Source organism: Eurypyga helias, unplaced genomic scaffold, assembly GCF_000690775.1.
Source record: "Eurypyga helias isolate BGI_N326 unplaced genomic scaffold, ASM69077v1 scaffold867, whole genome shotgun sequence".
Classification (NCBI taxonomy): domain Eukaryota; kingdom Metazoa; phylum Chordata; class Aves; order Eurypygiformes; family Eurypygidae; genus Eurypyga; species Eurypyga helias.
This window is the reverse complement of record NW_010260850.1, coordinates 39,085-59,648: the sequence shown is the minus strand read 5'-3', so window position 1 is coordinate 59,648 and position 20,564 is coordinate 39,085. Positions and strand designations below refer to the sequence as shown.

Genomic DNA, 20,564 nt, shown 5'->3' with positions numbered 1-20,564 from the left:
GGCTGTGTCCACATAGCCGTTCGCTTTCTGTGTGCCCACCGCGGGTTCGTCGCTTTCTCCTGCCCGGTGATCCCAGCTGCCAAGTTGGGCATAGTCCGTTTATCCCCATGCACCTTCTCCGCACACCAGCAAAGTCAAGGCCCTCGCAACTCCTGTTGTAGCAGTGAGTTAAGGTTGCAGTCAGTAAGTACATGTCCTTGTCACACCTGATAAAGGGAAATCTCAGATGGGCAAAAGTGCTTCCAGCAGCCACCAACCGGATTTTTGTACAGCCATTTCTTGCTGCCGTGTGTAAAAAGGCCTTGTCACTGGGAAATAAAAAAATAATAATTTTTTTAAAAAAATGTTAAATCTGTTCGTACAGTTGTTAATCCAAATAACCTGTAGCTAAACCCAGTTCTGTCATCATATTTGTCTGGATTTCTACATGTGTTTACACTTGTTGTTGTTCGTATCTTTCCACATGAAGTGTGTTCCTTACCCCCTAGTGAATGATTGGGCAAAAGGTTTTGGCCTTGCTTTCTTTTTTTAAAGTAAAAGTTTGGGGAACCATATATGAGCTACTTGTTCCCCAAAAAGATCTTGTAAGCTTTCTTATTTGCTATGTCAAGAATCCAAGCTGAATCAGTATTTAAAAGTGTATTTGAAAAGGAAAAGTTCCTTCTAGCTTGCCTAAGCCACCTAATGAGTCCTTCTCTCATTATCTTTAGCATTCAGTGTAGGAGGCCCTCTCAGACTGGCCCATGCAAAATACAGAAGGAAGGTGGTTGTGGCCTCCTTTTTACATATTAGCTTAAATATCTAGAGGATTTCTTCAGGATGGGAGAAGACTGATGGTCAAGTCTTCTGTGAGAAAGGCCCGAGCCCTTTTTTCTCACCTGATCAATATATACTTTAATTGTGGATTCCTACCAGTCCTTTCTATTTAGTTATTCCAGGCACATGAATATTTTCAATATTCTTGTTGGGAGAATGACAATGACCTATCACCTGGTGATTAGAGAAGTTAATAAAATGGGTTGCTTTGAAGAGTACTGTGTGAGTTTACCCAGGCAACCCAGTGTATTTCTTCAGAAGTGATGAATGGTTTTTGCCACATTTTCCATGATTCTGGAATAGATTGTATTGAAATTTGTGTGAATTATCTTGGCAAAAAGGTTCCAGAGAGCTGTGAAGGCTGATGTACCCAACTCACAGCTGCTTAGTCATTTTGTGGAGCTTGCACTTCACATCTCTGTACATGGTATGAGGTTGGTGTCTGATGTATGTGGTTTACAAAAGCCAGCATGTAAAACAAGAAGCTGCCAGAGCTGGAATAGGAAATACTGAGGGTGAAGGTTAAATGGCGAAGGGAAAAGGTATTTCAAATACCTTTCTTTACTAGGACTTTCTTAGTCTCGCACTGCTTAATATTTAATTTCAAATTTTTTAAGAAGTTATGTGTGTCAAATTTATTAGTTTTCTTTTGCTACTTTCTCTTCCTCTGCTTAATACATATGCTACTGAACTGTTTTATACTTTCTGAAGAAAATGTAAGGGAAAACTCAGAACTAAAGTGAGTAATTAAAGCAGGGTTGTCTGACCAGTTCACTTTTCATAGTTATTAAACTGTAATTGCTTTTACAAGTGCCTTTTACTGATAATGCGTTGAGAGAAAAGGCATCAGCAGCTCTGTTATGTAACACACCCGAGTTTTAATTTGAGTGAACCAAATTTCAGCGGTCCAAGGTACTGAAGTTGTGGCTTGCCAGAACCTTCAGCTGGCCAGAAACTCCTGCATTAGTCTTAAAAGTCTGGGTTTTTTTTCCCCACAGTGGAAACTTTGTTTCTGGATTGCATTTCATTAGTTTGCATTCCCAAAGCATGTCTCAGTGTTTTCAATGCCTTATTCCCCAGAAAGGCCTTGCTTTGCAATGATAGCAGCTTTAATGACTAAGGTCAAGATAGTGTGGTCATTTGTGAAATACATGGTTTCTGTGAAGTACATCACATCCTGGAGCACTGGAAAGAAGAAGGTGTGCTATACAGTTGTGGTAGTGGTGTTTTGCTGTGTTTTTTACCTTCACCCAGCCATCCATTGCTGATGGAAGCCACTGAACATTCATAGGCCTGTTTTTCCTTTTTTTACTTCGTTTAATTGGGGGCTTTTTTTCCTGTATTACCTGACTTTCCCTTCCCCGGAGGGAAGATCATTGTGTCTGCAGTGAGATCATAATCATCTTTCGTTTACTCCCCAAATAACCACAAGAGAAAGACAGTTTTGTAGGTTTAAATTGTAGATATCACTACTGACAATTCATACACGCTGTGGAGATCAACCTCAAATCTTGAATCAAAAGAAATTCTATGAAGTCCTGATTGTGATTTGGAATTTGATATTGAGACTGTTTTAAAGGTTGCAATTTTATACTTATTTCACATAAACTCTAAATTGAGACTTTCATGTCCATATGCATAGATGAAACTCTCCTGGTTTTGCAGCTTGATTAGTGAAACATCATTTGCAGGTTTTGCAAATGCCATCGCGTAACCTAGCTGGGTGATCTTAGGAGAGTTTAAAAAAAAAAAAAAAAGAGAGAGACAAGGAATGAAGAAAAAAGTTTTATGTCCAAAGCAATGAACCAGTAATTATTTTTAATGTGGTTGGCCATAGAATAAGCCATTAGTCTTTCCTTTCCAAGCCTATCCTCATCCTACCTATTAGTTTGGTCAGATTCAAAGGTTGTGGTCCAGCTCCTTGTCATATGTTTGTTTTCAGATACAGGAACCTCTGACCCTCTGAACAGGAACCTCTGTGCTGCCTTTTGTGCTTGGAAGAAATTCCCCATATATATGTGCAAAGCTTCATCATACACCCTCAAAATTTGATGGCAGCATTACACATATGTTGCTGAGCATAGCACAGGGAAAATGAGATCTTTTGTCTCATATACCTGAACTGTAAGGGCATGTGCTGTTCATTATTATGTAGCACTGGACTGAATGAGACCAGGACCTAGTGCTAGAAGGCACTGTAGTAATGCTGCCATTAGTAAATCAATCCATCCCTAGGCTGATGAAAACTAGAATATTGAAAACAAGTTAAGTTTCCCAAATAATAGTGAGTGCACTTTATTTCCTACATGGTTTTTTCTCGTATTTATGAAGTATTATACTTTAGACCAAAAAGCAAAGTAAATTTTTAGGCTAAAGGTTGGTCTTTGTTTGAAGGATATTATGAGAGCAATACTTAAATCTCTAAAATAAAAAATTGTTAACAAACTCTTTACCCCTCTGTAAATGGTAATCCAAATATTATTGATGTTCTCCAGTACTGAGGAACGTAAAGAAAGTTCTAACTGTATTTTCCAAGGGATTAAAAGTCTAGATGACTACCATTTTCTGAGCTTTAAGATACCTCACATTCTGCTTTGCTGACAATGAGATACTTTTTTTTCTGTATTCTAAGTAATGTGCAACTGTATCTTCAATTCAATGTATATTTAATGTCATTCAGAAGTATAGTCTGTAGTCTTAATTACTATGTATAAATGAGGAAAATATTAAGTTTAATAGTGGTATGGCTTTGATGCAAAGTAACTTCTGTAGATACTTCCATTTTTCTGTTAGGTTATTTTTCCTTACAGGTGGAATCGATGTTTTGTTTGTATGGGTTTTTTGCCTTTGTTTTATGTGTTTATGTATGTTTTATTCCTTTAAGCTCATGAAAACTTTTTACTTCTGTGGATATGGGTAATGCATTAGTTTTGTGTTTTAAAGAATGTACATAAAAAGGCTAGTTGCTTTGAACAAAGCACTGTTTCTGAATGTCTTGACCAGAAAAAACAGGTTAGAACCACATTTTTTTGGAACAGGATTCTTCATAGTTTTACTGTGATGATGGGGTCAAAGGAAGGTGACTTATAGTTTAGGGCAGTAACGTAGAAGTGAAGTCCGTGAACTGTTTTGATTACAACAAGCTCTGGGTGTAATGGAGAGGCCTGGGACAATCAATGTGTTTGGTTTTAAGTCAAAGTGTAATAACACTTTTCCTATGGCTTGTTTGGCTTTTGAGTGTTTAATAAATGGTCTACACCACTAAACCTGAATGGCATCATTCCGAAGACAGACTAATATAGAGAGTACTTTTTCCCAGATCACACATGGTAGGGAAAACTCCTTGTGAAGAGACAATTTTTAAGTGGTTTATCCAAAGGCATTTTGGAGAGCTTAAGGGAGACTGGTTAAAGAAAATGTTTTAACTTGGTTTCTCTGCTTTTACCTCTAAATGATCTGTTTCCCTGGCTTTGATGCAGTGTTTATGTAATTTACATAGCTCCCAAAGTCTTTTTTTGATGTTAACAGACTGTGATACCTTTGTTTAGGTTAACTGTGCGTCTTAAGAAACTCTCAGTGTTAAGAGGAAGGTCATGCACTTGGTGTGTTTCTTGGGGTGTTAATCAGTGTCCTAGAAAGTCTGAGAACTTGCTGGAAACATTACTCACAGCCAATTGTGTCAAATGTAATCTATGATACACAAAGTAGTGTCATGAAATCCAGGGTAATTTATGAATTCATATCTTGGCAGGAGAATGTGTCCCTTGCTGATATTTTGTCACTGCGGGATAGTTGTCTTACTGAGCAAGATATTTGGGCAATTTGCCTGGAGTGTTGCCATTCTCTGAAGAGCATTGCCCATTCTGCAATCTTCCAGACACTCTGCATCACTCCTGACACTTTGGCTTTTAACACCAATGGCAATGTATGCTTCATGGAACAGCTCAGTGGTAAGTATTTGTGTTTCCACGCTATTTGTTTTAGAACTCCTAGTGAGAGACCATAGTAATGCATTATATTCTATTTTTAAGACTTGTAATTGAAATAAGACAAAACAAGAACTTGACTAGGAATAGATGAGCATAGGTCTGTATGAAACTACATGCTCAGTTTTGTGACGGATGAACAAAGGCTTTTATGAGTTTGCTTAGAAGATTCTTCCTAGTTATTTTTAAGATTTATCAGGGGAATGTAATTTATGTCCAGTTTAAACACTGTAGGTTATGTATTTGTGTATCTGTGTGCATAAGTCTTTGCTTATGCAAAGCATGTTCTTGGACTCTTCTAGTTCTTCCAATTTCATGGGTATTTTCTCTTTCTAGACAAATCTGACATTCAATGTGTCTTGATGATTGTGACCATAGAGAATGGGACAATTCTAGTGCATATTCACTGTTAGAAAGAAAAGCCCTCTCTTGAATAACGGATTTTTATTTTTTTTTTTAAGTCATGATTTTTAGACTTGGCAAGGGTGGTGTCTGACTGAGCATAAGATCTTCAGGTAACATAGCAGATGAATGGGTGGATGCTTAACTTAAAAAAGAAATACTTCTAATTTCAGCACAGACAAAAAACCATGTTGCTGCTGTTCCGTTTTCACATGACCCATCTCAAGAGTCTTTTTCTTGAGAATGTTATGGATATTACAAAACAAAATAATAATAAAAAACCCCTGCTCTTATTCTATAGTCCTTTTAAAATTATGTCAGCTTGTAACTAGAAGAAACATTCTAGTCCATATGCACACTATTCCAGTTTTTTATACTTTCTTTAACCTAATTTATTTTTAAGTCTATGTCAGAGTGTTTATTCTTTTAGTTAAAATCTAGATCACAGTATTTAGAAAAAATGAGGTAAGGTAGCTTTTTAACAAGTGAGTATTTGTTGCCTTTAAAATTAAAGAGCATTTCAAATAAGCATGTAACATCATAAAATGTAATTAATAAAGATGGAAATATATTTTCATAATTGTTGTGGTATTTGTTTTAAGCTTAAATTCCTCAAATGTCTGTGAGTCAGCTTTTAGTTCCATGTTAATAGGGTAATGTAGAATAAATTTTCCTTTATTTTAAGGAGCTTGTTATAACTTGCAATTTAAAACAAAATGGAAAAACAGCTGGCTTTGTATTCGTAAGGGTATATGAAAGACTTGTTGAAGAGAATACATCTAGTGGATGAAAAGCCCCTCAACTAAGATCTTTGCTTGTAGCGGAAACAGGAAAAAAAAATCAATTTCTCCTTAAATGTTTTAGTCTAATTGAATAGCTGGCAAACAATTGATCCAGCAATTTGCTGTATTCAAGTGCTTAAAATGCATCATAAGAAATTCCTGTGCAAAGCAAATATACAAAGATTTTGTTCCATGAAGTCATGTTAGCCTCTGAGGAAGAGACTTTTCATTAGCTTTCTTGAAAGAAAGTTGCATTTTTCCTCAGAATGCAAAAAGTTATGTATGTATTCTATTTCCCACACACTCTGCTGTCTCTTTGGCTCTTTCTCTTCCCCTTTCCCTCAGATCTTGTTACTGTTTGGTTAAAATACAGTTTTTTAGATAGGCAGTTGGGAAGGTTGTCCTTTTTGCTTCCCTATAGTTATTGCCTATGGATTTATTCTTCCAGAAGAAAATTATATCCTCTGGATTTGCTTGCCAGTGAGAGAAAACGAACAGCCTGTCACCTCTGCTTTAGCAGTGAGTTCTGCTGCCTTCCAGGTTCTGTGGTGCTAAAGTGACAGACGTTCAATAGGATGTTCTGCCAAAGGCTCTGTTATTTTCTTGTCTCTTTGAGTCAGACAAATTTCCATTGTAAACATTATATTAAAGAATACAATGAGCTTTACCAGTGATAAAAATTATATGGTTGTACAGCCTTTAAATTTTTCTGTTGAAAAAATGAGAAAGGCAGTGGGGAGACGAAAAGAAGTAGTAGTAGTAATTTGGGGGTGGGGAAGATAGGAGGACAAAAAGTCTTCTGTCCATTATTTCCCATCCCCTTCTCCCCTCCCCACAAGTATCAGGAAAAAAAAATATGGTGGTGGGAGAGTGCAGAAGTAGTTGCATATGGTTTTTTGGTTTGGTTGTTGTTTATATTTTCCCACCAAAAAAAAAAAAAAATCAGGTGTATCATCAGGCACTGTGAATCAGTTACTGGCATCTGGATAGTCACCATGCCAGGTAGCTGAAACACATGAATATGTTTAAAAAAAAAAAAAAAAAATCCTCTCTACTGTATAACTGAGTTTAGTATCTTCACAATAGGAGCTTTGCATTTCACTTCTAAAATACAGGCACAAAAGTGCTCTTAGAGGAAAAGCTATGAGGAGTATGCTATGTCTGTGAGCATACTTTTTTTTTCTCCCAGTTGAGATCCACTGGCTTCACAGAAGGATAAACTAGGTGAGTTGAATATGTATGTGAATATGTTTTCAGTCGGGCACTTTTTTTAAACCCCTGGTAGTCCTTGCAGGGTTCATGTGTCATCAGTACAGTGTGTTACTACAGGCATGCTTGGATACTACAGCAACTTTGGTCTCGCTTAAGATGTTCCTTTCTTCCTTCCACGTCTTCACTCAGAAGTGGCTTCTGCAGTAGCTCAGTTCTCTGCTAAGCAGCATATGGGTGGGAAAGATGCTTTCTCAACTCTTTTATTATAATTAAAACAAATTAAGAAGAAAGGTCAAGGTTCTAAGCTGGCCTGTAGATGAAGAGGCAATTAGCTGTTCAGGTTGGTTTTGCTGCTTGAACCCTTATCCCTCAAGTCTGAGTGGAAAACGGTGAATGGAAATGTCCCATTAATCAAATCAAACCTGCAAGCCACAGCTGAACCACACCAGCTTAGGTGATAACTTTGTCCAAACATAAATGTCTTGAGGGCAAGAAGTGGTTAGACACAGTAAATGTTTCTTTGGTGGTGTTCTATGAGTTTGGTCTCTTAGTAGGAAAAGTACGTTATCTTCTTGCAGAAAGTTTGAAAATAGTACTTTATTTTACTTCCACTAGTAGAAACATGGATAACAAGTTCATTGTACATCAGATATGAGTGAACCAAAATACTGCCATATGCATATTTTCATGAGTGTATTATTAAGTTTGTATCATCACATTGGTTTGTTTCTTTAAACAAGCAAGAGTACTGATTTCTAATCTGACACTTTTTCTTTGTTTTCAAAGATGATCCAGAAGGTGCCTTTGTTCCACCGGAATTTGATATCACTGGTAACACTTTTGAGGCAAGTTCATAAATTTATCTGTAAAATAGAGGGGAGTTTAATCATTTTAGTGCTTCTGGCAGTACCAAATGCTTAGCATTCTCAGCATATAATGTTAATACATTTAAATGTTGTGAATAGTAAATTGTACTGTTTAGATATGTTTTGTGGAAATAAAAAGTAAACTTAAAATGCTGTATTAGTTTTCTGTATAAACATTTGCTCACTAGCTGTTAAAATATGAGTATCTATTTTGTCTGAATAATGTGTTGCCCTAAACCACAGCTGATCTATATTATGTTCCCTGGTATCCTTCACTGGTTACATTTGCTTGTTTGGGGACTAGCCATGAACTTTTATGACTAAATATAAAATTTGTTTGCCATTCTCTTCAATAAAATAATTCATGGAAGGGTAATCAGCAATTTTATCTTTGATTTAATGAAGAAACAAATGACTATCTGTTGCTTTGCAATGCACAAATGCTCTACATTGTTAAATTAAATTAGATTTAAATTGCTTATACTAATTCATTAGCCTCCCAAGTCAACCATCTCATTGCATGCTGCAGGAGTGCTTTCTTGCTTAATACCCTTTTTTAATACAGTATTTTTTTCTGGCATGTATTCTTAGATAATTCTAATGCTTTAATTAGCAACCTATTCTAGTCAAGGTACAAAAAGTGATATTCTGTTTCTTTATAGTTTAATACAAATACTTTTTACTTATTGCAGTTATAGTCTTCATAGTCGTATTTATAGTTCTCGGTATTTCATTGGGTGAGTGTTGGGGGAAGGGTATGTGAACCTTGGAAGTGTGTAGTACTGCAACTGAGATGAGAATGATAAAGCAGGAAGGGTAGTATTATAGGATATGACATAGTACAATCTTTGAAGGTTAGAGGTGCAACACTTCCCCTGTTGCGTTGTTAATATAGTTGCATAGGCCAGCAGAGCTCTAGGGATTTTGCTATTGCTCTCCCTGCCCTTCCCCCAGCCCCAGATGTTTTTTTGGGAGTCTTTGGGGACAGGGCACTTATGCGGGTGGGGAGTGGTTAGGAGGTGACTAGTATTTATTGCATGTGAACTTAGCAACTATATCAGTCTCTATATTCAGATGTGGCTGAGGAAATTGCATTCCAAAGTCACTCAAAGGTGACTTTTTCTTTCTTTCTTTTTGTTGTACTTCTGAAGCTGGACTTAAGATTTTGCATAAATATATTCTCCATCCTTTGCAGCTTAGCAAGCATCCAAGACTTGACACGGAAACATTTGTGGTATTATTTGTGTGTCTGGCAAACTTGCATTTCCCCGCAACCATTTCTTCTCCTCTAGGAGTTGCTGAACTCATATATATATGAGCTATCTACTTCAGAGATATATATATATGAAATAGATAAACTGAAAGAGGTGGGAAGACTGTGAGAGTACTAAGTGATCTGAAATTTTAGTTCTGTCTGATATACAAGGTCATTGTATCCCTCTTGGGTAAAACTTGTCTGTGTACAGGTTTATTATTTAACTCTGCAGTACTTAACAAGCCTGTTAAGCCCCAGTGAATCCCAATACCAAGCACAGTACAAACAAGGATTATATGGTCAGGGAGAGCAGTTTGAGTCAGGAGCAAGTGGCTCTGAACATTGACACCTTTGCTTTTTTTGCAAAGGTGGATGAAGATACAGGAAGGTATACATTTGTGTGGAAGGGAGACAATATGCTCTGCCTTGTCTGTTGTGAAGTGGGGCCTAGGTGCACAGGTCTGTCCATTGCTCCTAGTTCTTTACCCAGCGAGTTGGGGAGCTTTGCAAAACAAGCAGTGCTACAACCCTGCCCTGTTCCTCAGCTGTTTCTGACTGACCATCCTAGGCCAATACATAAGACTGAAATCTCGGGCTTTCCCCTTCGTTGAGGCTGAGGTGTATTGTTTTACTGTGGGATTTGGATGTGTTTTGTCAGCTACGGGATTCTGAGTATTCATGGAACTTTCAAAGCTTTACTTTTGTAAGTAACTCTTACTGCTTGTACAGTTTGCTTGAATTTCAAGTACTTTAGTACCAGATTACATTCTGCCAGAGATTCCACACTGACCTCAGCTTGCTTTAGCTTTTGCAATTTCTAAGACCTACAGTGGGTTAATCCTTATGTACTTGTTACAAGGGTTTTATAATATTGTAATCTTTCCAAGATAACTGTTTCCTTCTTGGTGTTAATACTTAAAGTTCTTCTCTTTTTCAAAGGTATTTATACTTTTGTCTGTCACCTCACCCTAGTTGTTGTTGAATAGCACTGGTTTATATACGTCTCTCTGAGAAACCCTGGGCCCTTGTGCTTTCTCAGTATTACAAGATTCTTTGTACTATACCAGTAACCTGCACTTTTTACAGGGGCATCAAGTCTTTTGTGGTACTGCTTGCTCTTTCCTCAGTAATGACTGTACTCAGTTGCTGAAGGAGTGTTTTTGCAGCTGCTTGGTATACTTTGTTGAGAACAGGGGAAAGTAGTCTTTGTATTGAAACTGTACAGTTTCAATATAAAGAAAAGAGGTTTAGTATTAGAACTACTAATTATGTTGAGTGTGATCTTTGATAGCTGTTACTCCAGTGTCAAAGCTCAGCTGATTTGAAATACGTCAGACAGGTTTCGCTTGATTTGAGCATGACCTATTTTGTGGCTTCTAAAATGGAAGCAAACAATGAGGTTTGTATAGCTACTGGGTGACTTCTTCCTCTTTAGACTTTTTTTTTTTTTAATCCTTCAAATAGAGCTACAGTTATTTCAACAAGAGATGTTTTGTTGCCTGCTTGGTGAATTCCTGATCCAGACCTCTAATGGAATTGTGACTCCAGTCTAATTAGTTACTAAACTTAGCTGGCGCAGTAATAGACAAAACTGAAATGTACTACTGTCCTGGTGTCTGAAACGACACTGTTAAAAATTTTAGTTTCGAGTTGAAATTTCAAATAGCAAGAGAACTAAAGCTTTGTCCAAATGATAATGAACAGGACTGAAAAGTAATTGATTTCATGTGCTTTGTTTTAGACTTGTGCCTTCTTTCCTGACCTGCTCTCCCTTCGTAAAGTGGGAATAACAACACTACATTCAGTTACTGTTGAGAGTAGGAAGGTAAAAACTAGCCCTTCGTGGAGTTGTCAGCTTCAGTGTCAGGTGTAGAACAGACTTTTTAGAGAGAAAGATGTTAAGGAGAAAGTAGCTGTGAAAGGGGCTTTCGTGCCAACAGTCAAGTGTGACTGAGCTTTCCGACTGGTGACTTCTGTAGTGCTGCCACAGTTCCAACCTGAGGGGTTGGAGGAAGGATTGCAGTTTGAGGGTCTCAAGAGACCTTGAAATTACAGTGTTGCTAAGCAGTTGGAGCAGCATTTAATAGGGTGGTTCTGTTAAATCTTCCTCTTCCCAGTGTAAGCATTGTCACAGTGCAAGGGCAAAAAAGGCAACCAGGCAGGTACTGTTAGGCTCTAGGACAGCATTGGACTAAAACAAAGAATCTCCTGGGTATCTGTTCATGGTGCTCTGTGTTTTTTGGGGTTGTTTTCCCTTCTAACTTTGCTATCACCTTACAGACTTCTGTTACCATTGTGCTTTAGTAACTGCACAGTTAAGGATTGGTGCTGCAAAGAGAGAAACAGTAGAGAAACCTTAGAGCTGTGATCCATACTGTAACTCCAAAGAAAAGGTGAATTTCTCTACAGTACACTTCTTATCATGTTCACTATTCTTAATGCATATGCAGGTGTGTGCTGTGGCTGTGCTCAATGGAAGCTTTCTAATGACTGAAGCTGTTACTTGCCTGCATTGGTGTAAAGATCTCACTTTCTGCTTATCCTCTAAGCTGGAAGGTGTGTCTCTATCTGCTGTAGCAAGTGCTGACCCCTTTCTTTGTTATTGAATCTTGAGCTAGAAGTCAGTTAGAAACATCTTGAGTGTGAAGACTAGCCTCTGATTTTGCAATGTTTTACTAGTATGCAACTATAGAGAGTAGTATAGAATGTGATTTTTTTTCTGTTCTAGAAAAACATTAAGAGACTGAGATGCAAAGATACAGATTTGAGGCTTCTTTTCAAATTTGTCTACTTGACTATATACTGGGCTTATCAAACAATTAATCTTCAGTATAAACTAATGCTGAATCCCAATTCTCTCCTCTAAATAGAGAAAGCTTTAACCTTTTTCTAATGAAAATGGTTCCTATTTAATTTTCTTGCCCTGGGCAGTACAGTGCTAGACTTGTGAAATTTGACTAATGGGAGACTCAATAGGAATAGTTAAATATTGGTGAGTTCATTAATAGCCTTACTTCTATCACTACAATACAAGTTTGCCTCAGGTTAAAAACGCTGGCTGTCTCAAACCAGTTTCAAATAGCTATTTGTCTGCATCACAAAACTGCCATTGAGTCTGACACAGAGGTCCATTGACGTAGAACCCCACATTTCTAAGATATGAGCTTTCAGTGCGATAGAGGACTGATGTTTGCCATGTGTGAACTTGCATTTATAATCTTTTAATAATGTGGCTATTGAGTTTTGCTTGTTCTAGTGAACCTCTGTAACAGAAATCAGTGAATTTTCAGTCTTGTCTGCCTATTTTTCTAATATCTAAAACAGACTGGATAGTGCTTCTGTTTAATGACTTCTTCCATTAGAGTGATAATGCAGTGGTTCAGGAACCTCAGTATGCAGGAAGATTAAAACCTTTTAGAAATGAAAGAACTGAAAAACCCATACAGAGTTGAATACTACCTTGAGGAGAAGGGGAAAATACGGGAAGAATGGGAAGAAAGTGAAGTTTACGCTTCTGTCCATTTTCTCATCTAGAACTTGGTCTTGCTTTTTGCTAGCACGACAGGAGTGGGGTATGCTGTTCTCTCACCTGGGAGAGAATTGGAACCAGAAAAACTGAACACTGCCTGTCTCTGCTAGAATCTGACAGTTTTCACTTGCAGTTCTCATTGGGTTATAGTTGATTTATATTTTTAAAAAAAAGTCCAAGTGTTTCGACGACCTTAAAAATCAACAATTATACACAAAGTGGTATAACTAGTACAAAAAGAAAAGACACGCTAAAATGCATTACTTTTATTTTTAACTAAATATTTAATATTCTTGTGGCTTATTCCTGTGTAATGTGACAAGGCAGTTGAATTGATATATTCCATATACATAAAAATATTCTATATGCATATAAATACATGGGTTGAGATGCCAAATGAAACCTACTGTTCTAAGGAGTAGATAAAGAAAGAAAGATTCAGGGTATATATTGCTGAAGAAAACAGAGCTGACGGTTTGGTGCTGCAATATTTCCTCAATAGCTGATCATTACTGAGCTAGTGCTCAGGTCTCAGCTGTTGGTCTTTCTCTAAATAAGAAAGCCTTCATCTTTCTCCTAAATCAAAACAGCCGAAGGTATGGAGGAGGTCTTGCCTTTGCCACTTCCCTGGTCTTTTAAAGCAGTAGCTTTGAATATTGTGAGATGATCTCTACTGTTCTATTCTTTCTTTAGTTTTCGGTGCAGGAGGAAAAAAGAAAACGTTTTATATGTTCTCTTAGAGGGGTTTTTGGTTTTGTTTTTATCTGATGGAGAAATTAAGTCTTTTGAAACACCTAGTGCCTTTTTTCTAGAGTTCTGTTCCCTTTGATTTCATGTAGCCTCCTCTTGAGACCAGTTCTGTCTAACAGCAGCAAGGATTGTCATCAGCAAATGGTAACTTATCTCCTCCTGTATGTAGTCTAAACCATTCTATCTTCTGAGCGTTATTTAAGGCTGTCTTTTCCTTCAGTGACAAAAATAAATTACTTCTATTTGGTTAGCTATGCCTCTACTGTGCTACAGAAGAGGAAAGGAAATCTGCCTGCTCTTGCTTTTACATCATCAATTGTACATCATCCAACTGAGGTTCCATTCAGGAATATAGTACTGAGGATATATCACCCTTTAGTTGCTTTACACAAAGAGCTAACCAAAGGAAGAATGAGGCCAACAGAATTATTTTTTTTAAAGCAGTCCTTTTTCTTTTTTTTTCAAATTTATATAATATCTTAAAATTTATAATTTGATTACCTCAAAAACCTAGAGCTTGTTGCTTAGCTCTGAAGTTGGACTTGCAAAGTTGTCCTATTGTTCTTTTCTAGGTGGTGGTTTGAGCATATTGCTGGTATTTTTACAGCTTTGCCACTGAATCTGGATCACAACTTTTCAGACAGACTTGTATTTTTATTAGAAACAGTCTCTCTCTTAGGCAGAAAAATGTCCTCAGAGGAGAAATGGCTGACTGTACAGGTAACCTGCTCAGTGAAAATATGTAGTATTTTAGTTTCTTCCTTACTCTGCTATTAGGTTCCTGTAAGAAGGCACTACTAAACCTAAGATATGTTTTTGTTAAGATTGAGGAAGATCATCCTCTGATGTACAAAACCATTTCTCAAATCAGCTTATTTGAGGATTGTGCAAATCAAACATGGGATTGTGCAAATGGATTCCTCAGGTCGAAGAGTGACCAGATTTTACCAGTAGGCACCTTTTCTTAGGTTTATGATAAAAATAATATACTTTAAAAAACCAACTAAACAAACCAACATAAACAGTAACTACAAATAACATCATATTTGCCATACAATGAAAAAAAGGTCTTACATTTATACAAGTGAGAGAAGACAGAGCTAGTCTCCACAGCATGCATATAACTGTTTCCACATTTCCTTTTTCTGTGCCTACAGGGAATAAATTGTGTTAGTTTAATTAAGTGATAAATGAATTACCTATGGCAGGTAACTTAAAAGTAAGGAGGTTAATGGCTGATAAATCATAATGAAAGTTGTGACACATGAAACTTGGTTTCAAAGGGAGTTTTAAAAAGTCATAGTGTTTAAGAAGCTTTAGAGATAAATGTGTCTAAGTTTGCTATCTAACCTCTGCGGTCTTCAGCAGTTTTATCGCAATGTTCCTCCTTACCTGTCATAATTATACTTCTGCAGTCCTGCAGGAGTCAACTGGTGCACTGTTCATCAGTGCTGGGGTGCTGATCTTTGTGATTAAGGCAGCCTTAATCTCAAAAATGGGATGGAAGTGTAAGAAACCTTAATTTGCTCTTAATTTGTGTCCTTACCCTGCAGACACTTGAGTAATTTCATGCACATAGGATGGCTTAAATTTGGTCAAGCTTCTGTGCCTGTTCATCTTTGTGTGACTTCCTGAAGTGAAATGAATGTTTATGAAGGTGGCTGCCAGTGGCTCAAGATGTATCTCAGTCCTCACTGCAATAGTTAAAGTAACAGCTTCTGGAAAATGTATTGAGGTTCAGCTGAAAAGTTTGTATTTTCTGACTTCTCTCTTCTCTCTGGGTATAGCTCTGGATTGACAGTATTGCTTATCAAATAATTACAACTGTAGATGCTGGCAATTAAGTCTGTGGACAGCACCAACCTGTTTTTTACATAGACATGTGGAAAGCCAAAATATATGGCTGTTAAAATAAACTGCTTGCAGGTTGCATGGAGACTGCTGTAGATCTGTCATATGAGTATTATATTTTTTTAAGTAAATACATATCTCCCATCAAAGATCTAAAACAAAAAACACAGAAAAGACAATTGTATACAGCAGCCTAAGGAGGTGACTAGAAGTAAGTAAAAAAGTACGCAAAAAGCTTGTAAAAGTTGGGGGGGGCAAATTTTTTTCCCAATATATCAAACCACAGAAATGCTGTCCAAAGTCTGCAGTGATTGCAGATGAACAAGATACAAAAGAGTTTTTGAAAGCCATAGCAGAAAAACTGTTTCATTTTTTTGAATTCATTTTCATCTTGTAGGACCTTCAGGAGGTTCTTACATTGCAACACTTCTTTATGGGGAATTGTCAAAGATTTGGCTCAAATAAGAGTGTCAGAATAGACTAGTGACCAAGTTGACAAAATTAGCAGTAAAATAGATTTCCAGGACCAGATGGTGAAACAGCATTCATAAAAGAAGCAATTACTTAGAGTAATATTTGTTAGTCTGGAAGATAATGCCCTGGGGGAGAAGTTATGCTGGAAATGTGTGAAGTATGCCATGGCGACAGCCACAGAGCGTTTGCCAGCCCTCATAAATGAAGAAGTAGGTGGCAACAGTGAGATGAACACAGGTGGGCTCAAACAAGAGCATATACTTCTTATGCAGTAAGCTGTGGAAATTCTTGCTGCCAAACAGATGCAAAAAGGTTGCATGTGGATGAAGCTTAGAGAAATTCATGGAGATAAAACACTTGTCATGGACCATTACAGACAAGAAGCCTGCAAGTACAAAATGGTGAGTTTAGTGTTCTGCTAGGTGGAGTTCCTCAGTTCTAACTGAACGATATAAATGGAGGTCACAGCAAACCAGCCTAGACAACATTCAGTCATAGTATATGTGATACATGATCTTTCCAAATGCTTTTAGATTTTACTTACTTCCTTTCTCCTGATGTTGCCATAGCATTGCTTTTTAGATGATTGTATCTGTGGAGCCTTGCTTGTGTTTTGTGATATAAACCTGGCATTCGCCTGAGAACGTATTAAAACCTGAAAGCTTTCGCTTAGTTGTTAGGTAAATTAAAAGCCAGTTTGACAGTTGAAATACCTGCAAACTTCAGCCGTGTGCAGATTATTTGAGAAAATCTGACTTTATAGCTACAACTTTGTGCCCTTGTTTTTTTTAAGAGGTTTCTTTGGAAATAATGTTTTCAGACAAAGCCAAATAGCAACTGTAGGTAGAAGAGACAAACTGCAAGTATACCTTTGGTGGAAAATGGTTTTTTCCAGTATTTGCTACCAGTTCATGCTAGAGTGTAGACGTTGTGACTAGTCTACAGTCGTTTAGCACGTTCTGCAGACCAATTACCTACACATCCGAAGTGCCAAATGAATAAGAGGTAATACAGCACCTTCCAGTAATTACAGTTATGCAGAAAGGCATTTAGACCCTTTGTAATGAAGGAAAGTATTAAAAATAATAGGCCTATTTCCCTTTCATTTTATTGCTGAAGAAAATTACTGACTCTTTTACATAAAAATAGTGCATTTTGGAGCAAGTACCTTGAAAAAAGGACATAAATATTAAATGTTTTCTCCCAATAGTAATTTTCTCAAGCATTAGCTTGAATTTGTTTATAAAACTTTGAGTATTATAACAACGCTGAAGCTTTTATTTATGGAACCTCCTAAATTCTTTGAATTGTGACATGCAGCAATCTTAGAAAAGAAAAAAACTAAGGTAAAATCAGGGTCAGCTATGAATGTCAAAACCAAGAATTGTCTTACGTTCTTCCCATAGCTTATCATTTAGTGTGCCACATCATTTAGTTAAACCAAGAAATTCAGTGAGAAATACTTTACAGGAACTACTGGTTCTATTATGGTCTGTCTTTTTCAGCTCCGCTGAAGACCTTCATTTCTGAACTCAGTGTAATCTCAATACAAAATGTAAATGGTCATTATTTGTAATAGCAATATGTGAAATGCTTATGCAGTTACTAATCAAAAGCTCTTTTGTCAGCTTTTTTTCTGTAGTATTTGTCTGCAAATATGAGTTCCCATAGAAGCTTAGTTCTTTAGCCCTGCCAAGCAGAAATACAAGAGAGCCTCTGTCAAACTCCGTGTGTAGGCTTGGAGCTTTTACTGCCTCTCCTGATCTTTTGATTTGCAGATTTTAAAACTAGAGCGGGTCATTACTGTTCTCTGAATTTACTTCCAATAGTGTTAAGTGGTCATAAAATGGCATGCAGCAAGCCAAGTCACTTTTGATTGGAACTGACAGAAGCCTGTTTGAATATATTTCACTTATGATATAAAATTTTAACATGATGGCAGAAGCTGTCCTCTCCCTTGGTAAGTGCTTCTAGTACTTAGCCTGAACATTTTTTAAAAATATGTAGTATTTTTAACTTTACATTTTTGATCTGGTTGTTTTGGGGTTTTGGGTGGGGTTTGGATTTTTCTTTTAATGTTTTGAGTCTTTCTATGCCTTTGCATCTTGGAAACCACTCTAGTACTAGAAGTTCTCTTGATTTGGAGCTACTCTTAGGATTACGACCTTCAAATTTTTCTCTGAATACATGAGCCTCCTTAGCCTGTTGCTGAAAAGACTTTCAGGACCTGAAATCATACTTCTGACCTTTCTCAAACATCTTTTCTTTCTGTTGCCATTTTGATTTTTAAAGGGCACATTATTTCCATAATGGTCTTCCCAGTGATGCATACAATCATGATTTTACCTACGATTCTTGGTACATTTGCTAACTTTGGGCTAAGTGTAGATGTACTCTTGAAGACCAAATTTGGAGATCTACTTTCCTGATGTGACTTCCTCCCTTTTCCCCCATCCTTTTTAAAACTGATACTGTAGTGTAGTCTTGCCAGCATGGTCTGTGTATTTTTTGTAACAAGTTACATTCAGTCTTTACCTTAAGTCTCTGGGAATTGTGAAGAGGGTCGTTTTTGTTGGGGGGGGAGGGGAGGAGGAGGGTGTTGTGCTTTTTTTTTGTTTTTATTGTTGTTTGTTTTCTTTTGGGGTTTTTATGTTTACTTTTTTTTTCCTTTTGAATCTTTGTTGAAATGGATGCTATTTATCAGCTGTTTATGGTATTACCCTGTAATGCAAAAGTTCCTGTAATTAAAAAAATATTCTCCTTAGCTAGATTTAAAATGTGGGCTTTTTTTTCCGATACTAAGTGTGGGGGGGGGGGAATTCTTAATTCTTTAAGAAACTTTCTAATTGCCAATACAGTCCCAGTTTTTGCTTGCCTTCCAGAATAACAACAGTTGTTTGCCCTTTTCTGTTTGTTTGTTACTCTCCTTATAGTGTGCTAAAAAGCTTTAGCTTAATCCTGAGAGTGTTTTCATTAACAGCAGTTCCTTCTAGTGAGCATTAGATATTTTACACTTATGACTGCTTTCTTTATTGCATTTACCATCTTGCTGTCCTTTCCCAGAAAGTGACATTGTCTTCCTAAGCCTGAGCAGGGTGGGAAGTGGCAGTAGCGGATTTCATGCATAAACTTGGGGAACGCCCCACCTAGTGGCTGATCACAAATACGTTTCCTCATTGCTCCAGTTCCGACAGGAGACTTAAGGTTCCGTTGGAATACCTTACATCTTAAACGTGTTTGCTGCCAGCTCAGGAAATTGATTAAATAGCTGGATTTTCTTTCCCCTTTTTCTTGTGGGTGTGACAGTGGTGGTGTTTGGGGAGCTGGGAGAGGGGAAGAGTAAAAAGGGGATTTACATTAGAGAAAGTTTCAAGTTGGAAAAGATTTGATGTTCCCAATAAATGTTTTGACATAAGAAATTAATTGCAGTGTATGATGACTGAGATGGCCAGCTTCAAAACTGGCTTTCTTGGGTGTCAGAGGAAAGGAAATATCTCAACAGAACGATTTTCTGTGCCGGGATAAAAAAATATTTATTTATTCTTGTACAAGAAAAAGAGTCAGTGAACTTTATTTAAAACAGGACAGAAAAGTGGATGGAGTAGAAGCCTGTCCACTTGCATCTCAGACTTGTGCTTTTAAGGACAGGCTGGGGTATATGAGTTATACCCCACAGTGAACAAAATTTATTAATTGGAAAAACTGGGATGAGATAATAGCTTGCTTTGCCCTTCTTATTCCTGTCCTATAATGTCCACATCCATCCTCATGTGGTTGAACAAAACTTGTCAAACGGCAGATTTTTTTTTTTGTTCCATCAAATTTCCTCATCTTTCTGTCCTGCTTTTGGAGTTGGTATTTGAGTTGTATATGATGAGATAATATTCAAATATCTTCTTATTCTCCTGTATTATAAGAAATTATTTATTATAAATTTTTTACTGAGAGGAGACTAGAAAAACTTGTTTATTCATATGAGCTGTGTATTTTGAGTAGACATTGAATTCTGTAGAAGAAATCAGATGCTGAGGAATCACATGCATCTCTTGGAGAGGCTTAAACATGCAGGTAGTATCCAAATAATAAAATAGCCTTGCAAGTGATGCCTGTAGACACATGCAAAATACCACTTTTGAACTGAACACAAAAAAGAGGAGGCAGGAGCAAGAATCTCTTCCATATTCTAATTCACTGAGTTTCCCACAAGTATTGTGTTTGCTAAATGCGGAACAGGGAAAAAGTAGTATGTCAAGTAAATTGGCAACTTGAGGTAAACCGGTTTTAATTCTTACTTCATGGCTACAGCCTGTCTCTTCATGTGATTTGTGGCATGCCAAAAGTTACCACATTGTCTGTTTCTGGAGGCTGAGTCTTAGTTGCTTTTTCACTCTCTCTTTTTGTTGTGTTTTGGTTTTTCTTCCCCCGAGAATGAATAAGTAGATTAATTTCTTTTTGCTGCTGCTGCCGCCTTTAACATTAGCATTTCTATGACTAGAACACTATACTGAATAAATAAAGTGCGAGATTTGCTGATAGAGTACAAATGTAATGTGTTGCTTACTTTTGCCACATGATGTGGAGACACATAAGCAATACATTATCTTTAAAGTATTGTCAGTGAAGCTTAGTGTCAGTTTTATA

At 37.1% G+C, this 20,564-nt stretch overlaps 1 protein-coding gene across 1 annotated transcript in view; it reads left to right on the top strand.

Annotated features, from left to right (window-relative positions):
• Positions 1-4,567: 4,567 nt before the first annotated feature.
• Positions 4,568-20,564, top strand: part of LOC104512238 (protein very KIND-like) — a gene marked incomplete at both ends in the record, with an annotated part of 54,655 nt that continues 38,658 nt past the window's right edge. The window contains 2 exons of the mRNA XM_010155154.1: positions 4,568-4,766; positions 7,985-8,043. Of these exons, the coding sequence (XP_010153456.1) occupies positions 4,568-4,766; positions 7,985-8,043 (258 nt within the window). The remainder of the gene's footprint in view (positions 4,767-7,984; positions 8,044-20,564) is intronic.